At 39.5% G+C, this 18,422-nt stretch overlaps 1 protein-coding gene across 1 annotated transcript; it reads right to left on the reverse strand.

Annotated features, from left to right (window-relative positions):
- Window positions 1–1,273: 1,273 nt before the first annotated feature.
- Window positions 1,274–17,262, reverse strand: LOC119783530. Its single transcript, XM_038285106.1, has 16 exons — window positions 17,202–17,262; window positions 16,161–16,290; window positions 15,768–15,883; window positions 15,526–15,570; window positions 13,341–13,505; window positions 13,167–13,267; window positions 11,904–12,037; window positions 9,372–9,492; window positions 9,145–9,283; window positions 8,933–9,037; window positions 8,757–8,846; window positions 8,540–8,685; window positions 6,328–6,420; window positions 5,502–6,192; window positions 2,771–2,877; window positions 1,274–2,214 (listed from the first exon to the last, which is right to left on the reverse strand). Exons 4-16 carry the CDS (start codon window positions 15,565–15,567, stop codon window positions 2,112–2,114), a joined length of 2,037 nt encoding a protein of 678 aa, XP_038141034.1. The 5' UTR covers window positions 15,568–15,570; window positions 15,768–15,883; window positions 16,161–16,290; window positions 17,202–17,262; the 3' UTR covers window positions 1,274–2,111.
- Window positions 17,263–18,422: the final 1,160 nt, after the last annotated feature.

Below are 18,422 nucleotides of genomic sequence, written 5' to 3' on the forward strand. Positions count from 1 at the left end.
GAAAATTCTTTCCCGTTTTATTGTACCATCATCCATCTTTTTCAGTCAGATATTTCATAAACATCCATCGCTGCTACAGTCGGCTACAAAAAAAAAATACACATAACAAAAAATGAGAGAAAAAAACATCAAACAGGTCACTGTTACTAATTTGCAGACAATCTCCAGTTCAGCCACTGCAAGTATTTACCTAGAAAAGCCATTTAGTTTCCCCTGCGGTGCTTTAAAGCGATGGAAACTGTCCAGTTTAATATGCCAAGCACTTACATAGAGGTGTGCTTCTCTTTGTACATCCTACTAATTGCCTTTTATCTCCTTTTTCAGAGACTTTTAAATGCTTACACTCATTAAACAGAGGTTGGAGTTGTATCAAAGTTGCAATGAAATATATTCACAGATTTTTTGTTTTTGTTTGGTGCATTGTAAGGAATTGGGTTTTTATTTTCTTTGTGTTTTTTTTTGTTTGTTTTTGGGGAGTAACACACTTTGTGCACTTTAGGCTGTACTGTTTAAGAGCCACAGTTGTTGCAGGAATGTTTGTAAATGCAGTGACCCTGTGCAACCACGGATCAGGGCAGGAGAGACACGACGACCACCTCATCTTCAATCCCCTTTCTGGCTCTGATACTTGCATCAGACAAACGCTCGGGGGTGTCTGATCACCCCAAACAACCTCTAGATAAAAACAGGTTGAGCTAAGGATGATGGGTAATTAGTCAACGTCTTCAAACTAATACTGCCAAGAGGTGTTCAGGAGGATTTTTATTCTTCTTTCATGTATTGACTCATGTTTCTGTTCCATTTCCCAAGTTTCCCATGTCAGTATTGATAAATTGAATCTTACCAACACCCTTCCCTTCTATTGAGTTCTCTGTTGATGGCACTGTAACAGTTTGATCCAGCAATCAGTTTGTTTGACGGTATGTGGCCTTTTAACTGCTTTGTATTAATGATCTTGATGAGATTAATAAATCACCCAGTCTTATTTTGTACTGAACCACTCATTTCTCCTTTTCTTTATTCGTCTCTTTGCAGCAAATCCAGTTTTATGGTACCGTAACCAAAGTGGCTGACAATCCTGTGAGGTTAGCCTAAATTAAACATTCTGAACATGCAGCAGGAAACAAACTATTCATATCTATTTCATATTTTGTCACATTAAAGTCTCATAGTTGTTGATTATTTTGTTTAAGTTCAGCAAACGGTGTATATTTGTGAAATGGAAAAGCCACGATCGTAAACAAGCCAAATGAAGCTGTGCCACCGAGTCGTCGTAGCAACAATCAGATGCTAAGGTTTAGGAGTTAGATCCCACCATCACAAATGGAAAGATGAGATTTTAACTTGCTTTGATGAAATCAAATTACTGTTAATTTTTTTCTGCTCAAACACCAGATAAGGTGATCAAATGTGAGCCTTTTGGTCTTGGTGAGGAGAGTTTGGCATCATGGACGTCATCAGAGGTGTATAGAGTAAAGATTTACATACCCTCCAATTAAAGAAATGATTAGTAAGACTAGTAAGTAACAAAACTGGAAAAAGTAATAAATAAAAATGCTAAATTATAATTCAGTTAAATATATTGATTTTGTATTTATAATTGTAAAAATCAATTATTCCCAGACAAATGAAAGTGCCTTGCTCATGAACAACGAAACAACATATCTGTCAACAGGTGCAGAAGTCTGAACTTGACAGAAAACACCTGATATTGATGTTGCTTAATACAATTTTAGTTCAGGGGCTTCATTGATTAATATATAAATACGTATGTAATTCTATACATTCAAAATCAATGTCATGATTTCCATTTTGTTCCATTTTTATTTGCTACTTTTGTCATTTTCATTTTTTAGTGGCAGCAGGTAAATCTTCAAGCACAGCTGCATATGCCTCAAACCGACATACCTGTTGATTCCAGCTGCAAATATTATGTTCCAAATTAATAAGAAAAACCCAGGGTGTTGTAGCCTTAGTTTTCTTACACACTGGAGAAAGAATGGAGCAGTAGTTTCCACTCGAGCATGCACTCAGTAGTTCAAATCTGGGGTGATTTATCCGGCTTAAGCTCCGGTTTTTCTCGCTGTGCTTCTGCAGACGCCTGCAAAAGGTCAAACTGTGCTGCAGGGTCCCTCACTGTCCTCACTGTCCCACAGTCCTCCCCCGCCTGCTGCTGGTGCTGCGTGGTTCCCTCGCTGCTGAGCAAGCGCTGGTCTGGAGGAGAAGAAGCCACAAGGAAAGGTTTTAGATACATTTAGTTAAGCTGTATTAAGATGCATTTGTCTACATAATATTAATACAACTGACATTTTCAATGAATTTTGAATGTGATATTTATTTGGACCTATAGCAACAGCTTTTATAATCACAGTGATTAAAAAGATATACTTAAAACATCTTCAACCCCACTTATATTTGCAGGAGTAATGAGAAATGAAAAATTCCACTGTATAAGTGGGTTTAAAGGCCACAACTACATGTCAGATTTGAATTCATTTTTAATTAAAGGTATTGTTATTTCCAGGACATTTATTTTGAAATTTTCCTTTTTTATTACAAGGATTGTAGGAACATCCAGAATGATGAAAAAGTACAACTTTAAAAAAAAGTATGCACCTGATCAATATTCACAATCAGTTTAATCCTGTGTGCACATTTGTATCATCGCCCCAGCCTTAAAAACGGAAGATTGAACTACACGGGTTAAAACTACAAATTTATATAAAGTTCAAGGCGTCATCATGCTTTTAAAGCCAATGACAGAAATTACCTGAGCTTTTCCCTGCTGGGATTAAAAGCTTGGAAGTCGTGCCTCCCTGGTGCTGAAACTGGAATGAAACCTGCTCTGTTGTCCCTTTCTGGAGCTGAATCTGCCTGCTGTGAAAAGACATTTAGATGTAGAGAAGAGGAAGAATGTGAGACAGAGGGCACATCTTGGCAAGAGGCTTTTATCATGATAACACAACAATATATGTAAACTTTTTTTTTTTTTTTTTTTTTTGTAAACGTTTGCTTTTATAGCTCTGAATTTATTTCAAAATAAGATTATATTTTTCCCACTGAAAAATTACTTCTATTTAAGGTTTGCCACCTGGGGGCGCCAAAATCAACACAATCTCAATTCATCTTCCATCACGCTTATCCCAAGTGGGGTCGCGAGCATGGGAATAGGTTTGCATAGGGACCATAGGGACATGTCCCTACCAAAACTTTGGACGGACCTACCTGTCCCTACCAACAATAAGATGTGAATACCATGTTTATCATTTACAATACAGCGTTGTTGCAGCAGTAGAGGAGTTCTGGAATGTGGAATATTGACAGACGAAAACATGTTTTATCTAAAATGAAAAAATGGTTATCAATTTTTTCATTCCAATTTTGGTATATTTTTTGCTCTTAGTTGGTCGTTCTGTGAGCTAAAGACATCTTTTAGAGTCTCGATACTCCATAATGATCAATCGATCATTTGTTGACATTATTTAAATAATTGATTAATCCAATGAATTGTTTCAGCCATAAATAAAATACATGAAATGGGTTAAACAGAGTAACTACAGCCTAGATGTAGAGCTTGTAGAGTGAAGTTAATATATTAAATGCTCAGTGTCAGTTAATCTTCTAGTTCCAGTGCTCATGTAAATACAATACATTTATGTGGCGTCCCTTGAATCTATTATTTTGTTTTGTTTTAATGATACAAAGAGAACATTTAAAAGATAAGAGTGGGTTTTACCTCTGTTTACCTCTGCACAATTCTATATCTTCAAAAAAAAAGTATAAATCCACATTTAACAGACATATTTAGACTATATTCTGTTAAATAGGCACAGATTTACCTACTGTCTTAGGTGATTTTCAAAGTGGAAAAAAGTCCTATTTCCTCATTCATCAGAGCCAGTAAAGCGTCAGTCATTGATAAACAGCATCTAGTGTTGGTAGTGCTTATAAAATTTGTATAAATGTAGCAAGAAATGCTGCTGTTCTCTTTAAACGAAATACACTCTGATTTTCACGTCAAGCATAAAAAAACAAGTATGCATATTTTGGCATAGGACCAACAGTGTCCCTGCCAAAGTTGAAATCAAACCTACGCCCTTGGTCGCGAGGGGTGCCGGTGTCTATATCCAGCTTTCTAAGGGCAAGAGGCGGGGTCCATCCTGGACAGGTCGCCAGTCCATCACAGGGCAACACAGAGAAAAACACACTCACACCTAAGAAGAATTTAGATTAACCAATGAACCTAACATCTCATGCTTTTGGACTGTGGGAGGAGGCTGGAGTACCCAGAGAGAACCCACACATGCTCAGGGAGAACATTCAGAAAGACCCCGGGCCGGGAATCACACCCAGAACCTTCTTGCTGCAAGGCAGCAGTGCTACCCTCTGTGACACTGAGCAGCCCACAATCTAAGTCCATTATCTAGAACTACATTATCTAGATGTTATTGATTTGGTTGGCTGAAATCTCTCCTTAACTTCAACACAGAATGTGTAGAACTCATTTCTTTTCCATTACAAGTGTAAAAGCAAGGCAGCATCTAGAAGGATGATGAGTCCTGGACCAAAGTTTCTGCTTAGCTAAAAATAGACCCTGTCCACCACTTTCCACCTCTTTTACTTGCTTATATCACCTTTTTTTCCTTTTTTTTTGTTGGGCTCTAGTGGCCTTTACTTTGTTATTTTTGAAAGTACAGGAACAAAAGAGGGAAGAGACATTCGGCAAAGGTCAGTAAGGCCGGACTCGAACCTGCAACAGCCAGCATATGGGTCATGCAATCTACCTCCACATTTTCATTGCATCAATGTTACTTAATGGGATTTCATGTTATAGATCAATGGAAAGTACTGCATTGACGAATGGTCAATGCAGTACTTTCCATTGATCTATAATATACTTTTATAATAAAAAAATTCTGGACAAATATTTGAAACTAAACTATGAATTTGCGTCTCTTGTCCTTTACTTTGAGACTCATTCATTAAGCGAAGAGCTGCCTCCAGCAGGACTCTAGGAGGAGCTGCAGAGCTTATCAGTTGGACAGATGAAGGACATTTTGGGCCCAAATGGAGAAAAAAAAAAAACATTGCTTATCAACCTGAAGACATTATCCTCATGCTGAGGCACGGTGGTGGCAGCATCATGTTGTATGGCTGTTCCTCTTCAGCAGGGGGAGGAAGGCTGGTTAATAAGAAGAGGATGGAGCAAAACTCGGAAGGAAACTTGAGACCGAGCAGAAGGTTTACCTTCAAGAAGGACGACCTGAAAGAACAGCTGAGCCTGAACTGGAGATTTGAGAATGTGAATCCCATCGACCCTCAGAGAGCTTCAGCTGCTAATCAGCCTGTTGAATATCCTGATGTTTAAGAGGTCCTACAGCAGACTCTACTCAAAGGGGAATACAAACCGCAGCTGAGTTTCCTTTCTAACAAGCAGGCCTACTTTTGCAAAGCAGGTAAAAAACGTTTCTAAACTGACAAACATTTAAATAAATAAATACCTGCTTAGACGGATCATCCCAGATGGGCCTGAAGGCACTTTTCAAATGTGGAGGAGGGGAGCCTTTCCTCACGCTGACCAGCCTCTTTCCAAAGGAGCTGATGAGGCACGGCGTCAGCCCGTCTATGTACGGCCCTGCAGGGCTCCTAAGAGGAGGATGAGGGGTGACCCTGGGAATCTGCCACCTCACGCACACAGTTCTCCCTCTGGTCTCCCCTGTGGGGGGCTGCTGCTCCTGCTGCTGCCGGCTGTAGGACGGCTTCAGCAGCACCGGAACCTGGCTGTCCTCTTCGTCATCATCTTCCCCGCTGTTGGTGTCCATCATCTCTCTGCGCAGGGTGCCGTCAGGGCTGCAGGACGTCACAGAGGAGTAATCGAAGGCAGAGGTGTCATCGGGGTCCGTCTCACAGCCCTCCATGTGGTTTGCATGTGATGTCTCCAGATCGTTGGTGGATCTCACTGTGGGGTGGCTGAAGGTGCCCTGACCGGAGTCGCTGTTTTCTCCCCATCCTGTGGCGTCTGGGGTGAGCAGGGAGCAGCAGCCAGGACTACAGCTGTGGACTGGCTGGCTCAGGGTGGCCTGGTCTCTTCTGAGGCCCTTCCTCCGTACCGGGCTGCAGGACCAGCACTCCAGACGCATCGAGTGACAGCCGTCCATCCCGTTGGTGAGGGGAACAGCACACTGGAGATCTCTGTCAGAGGGAAACTTTAAAAAGACTTCCACTTCTCACTTAAAAACCTGCTTTCTCACAATCTACAAACGTTTAGCCCATTTCAGGTGACTGCATCTTAACCCATTCCTCCTGCTTGCAGAGGCAGACGCTTACCTCTGAGCAGAAGAGCTCGACTCCTCATTTAACCGCTGGCACCTGGAGCAACAGCTTCCAGAGACGACAGCAACTGTGGCATCACAGGGGCCACTGTTCATATGAGGGAATAAACCTCTCAGCATCAAATTATGATCAACATTTCCATTTAAAAAAAAATAAAGGAACCAAAATTAAAAGTGAGAAATGAATTGGAAAATCAACTGGATACAGAGAAAAAACCAAATACCCTGAGTGAAATCCGCAAATCAGAGTTCCCACATGGACAAAATTAAAGCCCCAATAACATAAGAGCCTTAAAGATTTATACCAGGCTTTTTGTAACCGACACTAGGTAGTCCTTGGTGTTTAACTGAAGCTAATCCTGGCAGAAATGGAAAAATGATTTTTCCTGCCTTCCTGCCTTGAAGTCAGCTTTAAGGAAGATTTTTGCAGTATATTTGGACTCAGTATCCTGTTGGAGTTGGTCGTCTCAACCATCTGACCCAAAATGTCTCAACAGGTTCAAGAATAATCATTGAATCCCCAAAAGCTCCAGCCAGTCGTTAACTGGAAGATGCAGGAACAGCATCTTTATCCACAGCCGTGAAGCCTTTGACTGTTCTGGTTGGAACATTTCGTTTCTCTCCTTTCATGGATTTAATTATGCTATTTATCCAGTGAAAAATGTTTTTACTCAGCCTCTTTCACCTGCAAGGCCACAAAATGTGCATACAAGGAAAACTTATTCCATAACAAGCCAAAATCTTTCTCAAGAATTATAGTTGTTTAACCAAAGTGTGTAATTTGTTTTAACACAACCTTCACAGCTTTTTCCTCACTATAAGTAAGGGAGAAAAACTCTGTCTAGATCAGAACAGGGCTGATTACCAAACATAAGGGCTGTTATGATGAACTGTTCTCTCTTTGCAAAGATATAAAAATAAATGTGCCGACTGAGTGAAATCCATCGATCTCCTTTTATTTAACTGGGGTGAACAGTCGAATACTTTTTTCCCACTACACTGATCCAAGACTTACGTCTTAAAAGCCAGTTGAAATTTGACAGCGGCCTGATGCCTAATGTTAAAAACTGAACACAGACAGATGAGATAAACACAGAGGTAGTTTGGTTTAATGGCTAGCAAACCATTAAAGGAGTCACAGCCAGGCATTCCATTCAGACCTAAAAACACTGTACAAACTTTCAAACATGCTTTTGAGATGTTTTTTGCATGTTTTAAACCTGAATCCATGCACCTATATATATATATATATATATATATATATATATATATATAGCGTTCAAATGTCCAGTCAGAACGACGCCACTCAGAGTCCGGCTAACAAAAGCATTTGTTTTGGCTTTTTGTCTGTGACCTGAAAATAGACATAAAACTAAGAGGGGCGTTCAATAAGTAATGCCCCTGACACACTTCCAGATGTTTGATTCAGCTGAAATTTTGCATGTGAGGTTATTTAAATCTCTATAGATTAAGCAGCAAATTACAGCTCTGAACTATTTGTGGTTTCTGACTTACAGGTGTTTGAACTGAGTAAAGTCTGAAATGGAGCCTGTTGAGTGTCGAGCAGTGATCCGGTTTTTCTATTTGAAAGGATTTTTGATGAAATTAAAGTAACTTATGGTGATGATGCCTGTTATATGACCTTGCAAAATGTTTCTATGGGACATTATATCTATAAGTTACTTTTATTTGATCAAAAGTCTCCTGTTGGGTGCGTCCTTTCAAATGCAAAAACACAGACTTGACTCAGTTTGAACGCCTTTAAATCAGAAACCACAATCAGTTCAGAGCTGTAATTTGATATTTAATCTAAAGAGGTTTAAATAATTTCACATGCAAAATTTCAGGTCGATCAAACGTGTTGAAGTGTGTCAGGGGCATTACTTATTGAACGCCCCTCGTAAAGTATTTGAACTTCCTGCTATTTTGCAAGTTCTCCCCTCCATGATTTCTAAGTTGGAGAACTTGAAAAATAGCAGGAAGTTCAAAGACTTATTTTACAGACTGTACATTTCATCGTATTTGTGTAATAAGAGATAAGATAAAATTAGATCCACAATAAGTTCAGGCTTGTTGCCCAGTTTTAGGATATATGTTGCATAATCATAGAATGGTCCCAATGCGTAAATAACAGTTGATGTATGTAATTGTTTTAATGGAACAGTATATAGTATAACACCCTTTACCCTTGGGGTAAACTTTCTGACCTTTGCTCTGCTCTTTCCTCTTCCTCCCATCGAACATCCTCCTCCAAAATCACATGACAACGAGACAAAATGCTCCTCAGAGCTCGTTCAGACCCCAGCAGGAGGCTGCAGTCAGGATGCTCCTTTCCAGTCCACTGCAGCAGGTTCTTTAATAGGAATAAAAAACTCAGATATCATAATGCATTAACGGTTAATTTAAAAATTCCGTCTAACTCACCTGAATGTGACTCAGGTAGCTGTGGATGCGAGCAACAGGAGCCAGCAGCAAAGAGAGCAGTTTTATTTCCTCTCTCTCCATCTGGCCCCTCTGGGAGAATCAACAGAAAGCTGTCAACCCCCAACATGACCGTGTTTTTATAAGATGCTGAAAGGTCAGCTTATTGCAACATGTACCTGCGTTTGGTCACTTTTCTCCTGCTGATTCAGTCGGCTGAACTCAAGTGAGAGGAATGATGCCAGAGTCGTCGTGTATCCAAGGTACACGTCTGAAAAAGCTGCCTGGACAACCACAGCCAGAGTTAATATGGAACGGCCTTCTAACCATTGGTCACCAGAACAGGCTTCAAGGTCTTTGAGTGAAAAAAAAAAGGGGGGGGGGGGCTCACATCATTTTGGCCAATAAGCTGAACCACGATGTCTCCAACTAGAGATTTCCAGTGTTCTGCAGATAACCTTTCTTGCAGGGTGTTCCTGAAGTGCACATGTCGCTGCAGGAGCTGCTCCACATACGTCACATATGTCTGACTGGCTCATGGGAAAGACAAAATAAATCTCTGAAAATATCCAACTTTCCCTCCAGTTTTAAGAATATTTTGACTGAGGTAAGGCTCACTATTGCTCCATGTCGGTCTGATGGCCTGGAGGCGTTTTGTACTTTTCATACAGCTGGTTTAGAGTTGACACATACTCCCACTCAGAGTGCAGGAGCTGCATCGCCACCTGATGTCGAGCATCTGCAGAACCAAAAGTGGAATCTCTTAATCCTCAAATGATCAACTGTTTATTTACTGAGGACCCTTTGTATTGTTTAAAGAATTTAAACTTGCATTTTTGCAACAAAGACCTCAGAAGTGGTTGAAATATATAGAATGATTTTTGCTCCATTTTTTGCAAGTACAAAACATTTCTTTTGTATGAAAACTTGAAAAAAATGCAATGCAGAAATTAAACTTTGAAAAGCGTATAATTAAACAAGGTTTTGACAATAACTTTGCTGTTCTCTCAAATTATTTTTCTATATTCAAACATTATTTTTGCAAATTCTTTTTTTGTGTGTTTCAGTTTTATTGAGGAAACAGACATGAAGATTCAGACATCAACAATACCAATTTGTCCCCTTTTTTTGATGTGAACGTGAAATAAAAAGAACGCAAAGTCAAATCGAAACAAAAGTGCTCTAAAATGCGCATGTGTTTTTGGCATATCCCCTGACCTGTAGCTATCTAAGATGATTGTGTTTATGGAGACCAAATTTGTCTTAAAGTTGAGAGAAAGAGGCAAATTTACCACCCATCAACAGGTCACCAACAGTCCCAGTGCCTAGATCTTTCCATTGTGTATAACCTGAATTTACAGTGGAAGGGACGAATGAAGGATTTGCTATTGGCAATAAGGTAGATATAGATTTAATACCAAACTGGGATGTTATCTGTTTCCAAATATGTATAGTATTGTGAATGATGCGGTCATTGTTGTATGCTAAGGTATCTAAGCTAGTTGGTTGTAGAATAAGAGCACCAATGTCATGAGGGCTGCAATCTTACTTTTCCATAATAATCCACTTGGATTGTGTAAAATTACGATCTAGTCAAATTGCAATAACATATAAGAATAATAATAAAATTAAAAAATTTGGAAGGGCCAGTCTGCCCTCCAATTTTGCCTTGCAAAGGTGAGCTTTGCTAATTCGGTGCGGTTTATAGCCCCATAGAATGGAACGATTATGGAATCAAGTTTTTTTTTTTTATTCTTAGGTAAAAATATGGGGATATTTTGGAACAAGGAAAGGATCTGAGGAAGAAAAGCCATTTTTATTGCATTGATTCTTCCCACAAGGGAAATAAATGGGAAGAGATCTCCAAAACGTCCAGCTTCACCACAAGGGGTGGAGAGTTAGCTTCATACAGCAAATTAAATTAAGGTAAAAAAAAAAATTTGACCTTAATTGGCATCAGTTCACTCTTAGATCAGTTGATAAACCGAGAACCTGCCAAAGTGAGAGATTGTATCCAGGAGCGTTGGTATAGTACACATAGAAGATTGGTTATGAACAGTAAAATATCATCAGCATTTAAAGAAATTTTATCTATAGTCCCTTTGCTTATATATCCCTGTATAAGGGGGGAAAGTCTTGTTTTTATTTTTTCTCTTTTTCTGATTGAGTTTAATGGTTTAAGGTTGTTTTTTTGTTCAAATTGTATTTCATCTCCTGGAGTGAGAAGTGAAGATGCCTTTCTAATGCTCTGGATGGATGTTGGCAAAAGCATTGGGATTGGTGAAGAGCAACCCTTTTTGGGCTTGGAAGAGATTGTGATCTGTATAATTCATTTTGAAAATAATACAATTTGTAGAAATCAATCTTGAAAACAGAAAAAAAAAACATTTTTGAAAAAAGAAATGTTGAAAAAGTTACCTTTAAAACCTTTTTTTATTTTAAAGTTGTTCAAAGTTAATTTGCTCTTTTAAATTTTAATTTGCAATATTTTTTATTTTTTCTTTCTTTTTTTCTTCCTTTTTTTTTTTTTTTTTTTTTTTGCAGAAATAATGGAACGAAGTTCACCCCATAGTCCTTCAGAGGTAGTCTGCAATAAACCGCTGTTTGAGGTTTCCATGGCCAGCAGAGGGCGCACAAGAGTGCTTAGCCTCCCACTTAGAAACTAAAGCTAAAAAAAAAAACTTTTCTTACAAAGGACCTCAGTTTGAATATTTATGAATAAAATATATCTTTCTGTTATCTAATTATGTTAACAGGCAGAGTGAGTCTGTTGTTGCCGTTAAAATCTGATTATAATCCCTTTACTAATGTCACTTTTTTATTAACCCAAAAGATATTGCAATTTCCAGAGGTTACTAAAAAGCTCAAGTGATGAAACCTTCTCCTCCATCATCACCCTAAGTTAACAACAATAACCTTATCTAAAAAAAAACTACTGGATTGAGATTTAACAAATTAATTCAAATGATTAAGAATTATATTATATTAGATAGAGAGTGATTATTGGTGCACTGGGCTCCAAATCAAATTCTGCGTTTTGGAGGTAAATACAGTTGTTTCAGCTTTTGTTGATCTGATGAATTACAATCAATTCCACTTTAAAGATAAAACAGTTGCACATGTCAGAACGTCTAGTATTCGTGGACTAACCTGTTCCTTCACTCAGCCCAGCTTTTAGACCCTGGAGGAAGCAGTGAAGGAGCAGTTTCCCTCTGGAAAGGCAGGCTGCTGGAGGAGCTGCACACCGGCAAATTCTTTGGTCCCCAACCAGCTCTGCTGGACCGCTGGACAGAGACGGTAGACAGATGTAGAAATGCCTCAGCTGGTTTGACACGTTTTACTATGATAACAAAGACCAGACCTGTTTTATTGCCTTTTGCAATCAGTCTGAACTATTTCTACATAGTTCTTCACCTTTGGAAATGTTTTGCCTAATTAGACATTTAATTCCAATTTAAACTGGTTTTTAAACATGATCGCAATGTTATAATATTCAATTCAGTTTATTTATATAGCGCCAATTCACAACACGTCATCATCAAGGCACAGAGAAAATTTAACCAGATCATACAGTCATAAAGTTTTTTATCTAAGGAAAACCAGTTGATTGCATCGACTCATTGACTCAAAGGCAACCCCTCACACCAAGTATGCTTGTAGCGACAGTGGAGAGGAAAAACTCCCTTTTAACAGGAAGAATTAGCTACAGTATATATTATGAACACCAAATTCTTCCTAACTACATTATCCAAAAAGATGAAATAATTATTTCAGAAACATTTTCCTTTTTTACAGTAAGAATACAAATGACTATAATTGCCCCTGGAGGCTATAGCTAATGGCTAGCACAAAAAGGTCTGACACCAAAGCAAATATTCCCCATTTTAAAAACTTTGACTCAAAAACCCAAAGTGTTTTTAGAAATGTATTTTCACGAACCTATTAACTATGTTAGTTTACAATAAGTAAGTGGTTATGATGACAGGAATCTTGGGTTGGAGATGATGCACCACTAATGACCTTCCTGTATGAAACCTGCTAATCAGAGTAACAGTTTAATAGGGATGAATCTAACAAAAAGTTTTAGAGTTTTAAGTTGATGCTATTTTGCAGGTTTTACATTGCTTTGGATTGGATTTAAATTGTGCAATTTTTCAATGTCTTTAACTTAATGATGAATCCCAGGACAGACTATACGCAGATAGCTTTATGTGTCCGACATTGATTGAAAAAACGAGTTAGTAAATTCCTGGAGGGATATCTTGTTCTATGTTCCTTTTAGTGCACTATTATCATAAAATCAGATCCATGCCTGCAGTCCAAATGACAGGCCTGTATGGATAGATCTGCTCTACTTAGCAGGAGTAAAACATTTGGCTTCCTATCTGTGCAGCTCCACATCTGAGATCGTACCTTTCTGTTGGTTTGGACATGGAGCTCTTTCCATCCTGATCAGTCCTGTGTCTGCTGCTGTACAGCTGCACAATCTGACACCTCAGCACTCCAAGTTCTTCCTAAGGAAAGACAGAATACCATGGATCTGTATATTCTAAAGCCAGCCGGGATCACAGGCAAACAGGATCTCACCCTCAGTGACTCCACCAGAGCCTCCAACCGGAAAGCTTTCTTCTGACAGCTCCTCCTGTTCTCCTCAAGCTTCTCCCTCAGGTGCGAGTCTCCTTGCTGGATCTGACTGAGCTCCAGCAAGGCGCTGGTAAAACCCGTTTTGAGTTCTGTGACCATGCATTGTAACTAAAAAGATAAACGATGACATCAGATCACAGTGCCGTGCAAAAGTATTCACACCCTTTCAACAATAGTTCATTTGCAACTCTCAATTTATTTTATTGGATATTTGCATTAAAAGGTACATAGTAGTTTTAATACTGATGTGAAAAGCAAACGACACGTGGTTAAATTTTAAAAATAAAAATGGAATCACATCTTGCATGTTTTTTTTGTTTTTTTAAACAAGCCATTTATGGAGTGTAGAATAACACTGCTGTTTGTATTGAAACAACTAATGCCTGTCATCCCTTAGTTGGGATTTGTATATTTATGCACATGTGTAGCTTTATGACACAAGAATAAATGAAAACTGTCGTCTCCAATTTGAGAAAAGCCCACTACCCCGGATCCTTTAGCATTCCTCTTTGTTTAAAATGAAATAAACAGAAACAAAGTCTGTGCAGACTAGTAATCCTACAATGATTCTATTCATTATTTTCCACCATGTTAGCAACATCGGGGGTGAAGCCCAAGCTGAGGTAATAAAAGGATGCATACAGGAGGAGCTGGAGGAGCTTCCCCATTTATGTGATTTATTAATTCCATGTGATCTAGTGCTTGCAGAGTTGCTCTCCTGCATCTTCTACCAAAGGTTTTCTCTCCCTGGGAAGGTTCCATGGCGCTAACTTAATGGTTATCACATTAGGAGCAGTATTAAGTGCTAGGAGACTTCAGAATAGCTTTTACTTTGATTATGAGCTACACTTCAGCTTTATTCTTCTAAATTCTAAATATAAAACTACGATTCTAAGAAGTTCTTTGTGTTTCCCACAGAGACACATCAAAGATGCTCTCCAGGGAGGGTAGGTGTTGCAGTGGTTAGGACGCACGACCCATATACGGAGGCCTTAGTCCTCGATGCGGTGGACCCGGGTTTGAATCCAGCCTGTGGTCCTTTGCCACATGTCTGTCCCCCTCTCTCATCCCCCTTTCCTGTCAGCCTACTGTCAGAAAAATCAGCCACTAGTGCTGGAAAAACTCAAAAAATTAAAAAAAATAAATAAATAGATGCTCTCCAAACCTGTGGATACCCAAACTGGGTGTTTGTCAAATCAACAAGCAACAGAACAAACCAAACGAGACCCTTAGACAAACCAAACAACCTCTCAACCAACATAGGAGAGCGCCCTCCTCTGGACAAGACTCGGCTGTCCATCTACACCTTAAAGGACAAAGGACACTTATTTGAGGACCAGAAAGAAGAAGAAGACATGTGGTTTGAAAGGGGTGTTAAGGAAGCCATTTATGTTAAGAAAAAACAACAACCTCAAACAGAGAGGGTGGACTCAGGTTTCAGCTTTCAAAAACCTACAACGCAGCGATAGAGTTGATTCCTTCCCGCTATCATCGGAACCCAAACGGGACCAAAACATCTCGCCTGATCAGCCAGGCCAACACTTCCCCCTAACGACCCCCCTTTCAGAGGCGTAGACCAGTATAGGATGTTGCAGGCTAACAAAGAACCCAAACAACTCCTCATTCCTAAGGGGTGGACCCGTCCTTTGGTTCAATTTGCATGTTTTCTTTGTTTTTGGGCCACTTTATAAAGTTTGTAATTCAACTCTAATTCTGACATTTTGAATTGAAAAAGCTTCCTGGATGGGAGGCCAAACGTCTTCAAACTTCAAACAAACACACTTTTTGGAATGATTATGACCTGGATGACTGTGATTCTTCACCAGCAAAATGACAATATCTAAAAAAAAAATTAAAATCAGAAATTAAAAGAAACATTAAAAATATTTTTCTTATGCATGAAGTTGAGGAAAATGCTGACTCCTCCATTCATAGGTCAGTATTAGAAACACTTCCTAAGATTCAGCACATATGAAGTAGCTCTAAGATAACTTAAAAAAGAAAAATGTAAATTTTCCACACTGGACAGGAATAATCTGCTGTTGCTGATAATATTAAAATAGTAGGAGGGAAAGTTTACACATACTGTCTCTTTAACTAAACCAAGTTGCTGATGAGAGAAATATACCTTTGAGATTTCAGTGACGAGCTCAGCCTCTCGAGGCTTCATGACCTTTGCAGAGAAAGACACAAACAAGCCCGTTTGCAAACACTCAGTGACTAATGAGCACAAACCGTGCGGCGAATACAATCTGCCTGCTTGTTTAAGAGTCAGAAGGAAACCCAGCAAATATATTATAATCTTTACTTTTTCAAAAGCTGGATCCAGTGACAGTTTTTGTCTGTTGTCTGCTTGTTTGTCTGCGTTACCTGTTCAGATGTGGCTCCTGCCAGCAGCCCCTCTGCTAAGGAAGTGTTGAGCCAGCCAAAAGAGCTCAGCCCCGCAGGGGGGATTGCTGCAGAAGCCAAGAGCCCTCCTTATAAGTCTGCTAACAGAAGGGCAGGCAGAGATCAGAAAAATAGATATAGAATATGAAATCAAAAGGCTAAATGCAAAAAAGTTTGTAATTTAAATAGATATCAAAACAGAATTGAGCAAAAAGCAGGTATGGTTTTAAACGATCTGATCATATCAATTAGTAACTATGCATCACGGGCTGTAAGGTTATAAAACTCTAATTATCTTATCAGTTATACGCAATAATTCTGGTATCCATGAAGAAAAAGAATCAAATAATAACTTGTATTGCAAAAGGAGCTCACCTGATGTGCATTTAGTCCTGGGATGTTAAAAAGTCTTCTGTTTTTTATACTCCTGTCGCTTTGTCTCAGTTGGCTGTTGAAAGGCTCGTGCTGCTCCTTGTGCTGCTCCGTGTCCACAGAAGATCTCCGCCTGTGAGGAGGCAGACCTCATAGATGCCTCAGAGGAGGGAATGCAGTCAGATGCAAAGCAATCATTTGTGTATGTCAATAAATATAGGTTCTCTATATTACTGAAACCTTTAGTTGCCTACGATCTTCACAGTTAAAGTCATGATTTTAAAGGTCTTCTAAATGGAAACATGATTTTAAAATGCAAAAAAATTTGCCGCTAGTTTGTTGAGGTTCTTCTTTATCTGCTCCACATATCTAGTTTTTCTTTTTAAGTTTTGCTGTTGAAATTTTAATATAATTCAGGATTAGACTTATACAATGTTTATTTTCATTTTGTATACAGAGTGTATACAATGCAACATTTCATTTAGTACAGCTTTTCATTTCAATTCCATAAAGTGCAGCAATGATCAAATGTAAACAGTGTGGAAGAAAAAAACATATATATACATATATATATACGTATGTATGTATGTATATATAAGGGTTGTCAAAAGTATCGACACTCAAAAAAGTATTGATACTGAAACGTTGTATCCGGATACAATACTCATTTTTTTAAAGTATCGGTGCAGCTGCTGAGAATTATTTTTGTTAACCGGTTTGGCTAGTGTCATTGTTATGTGTGCAAAGCATAGCCAAGGAAGGAACACTTCATTTTAATTTTGTAAGTTTTTTATCAATCTTGCTTAATATTATGCACAGCATTCAACCTCAAAATATTGTTCTTATTGTTTATTGTATTTATTTATTGTATTTTATTTATTAATGAAAATATTTCTGTAGAATTCTGGAGTCTTTGTTTTTATTCTTGTGGTATTGAAAATGGTATCGAGTATCGAATATTTTCCTGAGTGTCGGTATAGAGTTGAAGTATCTTAGCTGTTCGTAGGACTGCGCTCTTCTGGACAGAGACCTCTGATGTTTTACCTGGAATCTGCTGTAGCCACTCTCCCAGTTTGGGGGTCACAGCCCCCAGTGCTCCAATTACCACTGGCACCACTGCTGCTCTTACTTTCCACATCTTTTCTAGCTCCTCCTTCAGTTCTTGGTATTTCTCAAGCTTCTCGTGTTCTTTCTTCTTGATGTTGCTGTCGCTTGGGATTGCCACATCTATCACTACTGCCTTCTTCTGCTGTTTGTCCATCAGCACGATGTCTGGTTGGTTAGCAGTCACCTGTTTGTCAGTCTGGATCTTGAAGTCCCATAGGACCTTAGCTCGGTCATTCTCAACTACCTTAGGAGGTGTCTTCCATTTTGACCTTGGGACTTCCAGCCCATACTCATGGCAGATGTTCCTGTACACTATGACAGCTACCTGGTTGTGGCGTTCCATGTATGCACTTCCTGCCTGCATTTTACACCCTGCTGTTATGTGCTGTATTGTTTCAGAGGCATCTTTGCACAGTCTGCATCGGGGGTCCTGCCTGGTGTGGTAGACCCTGGCCTCTATTGATCTTGTACTGTATACATGTATACATATATACATGTATATATAGGCATATATACATATATATACATATATATTTTGATGATGTCACAGGCTCGGGACACACAGCTCTTGGATGAAATTTCTTTAAAGGAGGGAAGAGTTGCCAAATGATCCTCTCTGCTGTTCTCACCTTCTTCCAGTCTGAGGCGCTGCAGCCTCCACACCAAACAGTGAGGCAGCTGCTCAGAACGCTCTCTATGGTGCTTCTGGGCCCTTTGGACCAGTGAGGTGGTGTTTCCAGTCCAGGTCAGGGTGTCTGTGATGAATGTGGTGCTGCTGACCACCTCTACAGCTGAGCTGTTGATGAGCAGTGGAGCGTGGTTAGGCCGCTTCTTCCTGAAGTCCACCATGATCTCCTTGGTCTTCTCCACCTTCAGGATCAGGCTGTTATCTCTGCTCCACCAGCTGCTCCACCTCCTCTCTGTAGTCCAGGTCGTTGTCGTCTCTGATGAGGCCCACCACCGTGGTGTCGTCTGCAAACTTCACCATGTGATTGGTGGTAAACCTGGGGCCGCAGTCGTGTGTCATCAGGGTGAACAGCAGGGGGCTCAGGACGCAGCCATGAGGGGAGGGGCTTAGACTGATGACATCAGAGGTGTTCTGTCCGACCCGGACTGACTGAGGTCTGTTGGTGAGGAAGTCTAGCAGCCTGTAGCAGA

This window comes from Cyprinodon tularosa, unplaced genomic scaffold, assembly GCF_016077235.1.
Source record: "Cyprinodon tularosa strain WSP-4 unplaced genomic scaffold, ASM1607723v1 ctg207, whole genome shotgun sequence".
Classification (NCBI taxonomy): domain Eukaryota; kingdom Metazoa; phylum Chordata; class Actinopteri; order Cyprinodontiformes; family Cyprinodontidae; genus Cyprinodon; species Cyprinodon tularosa.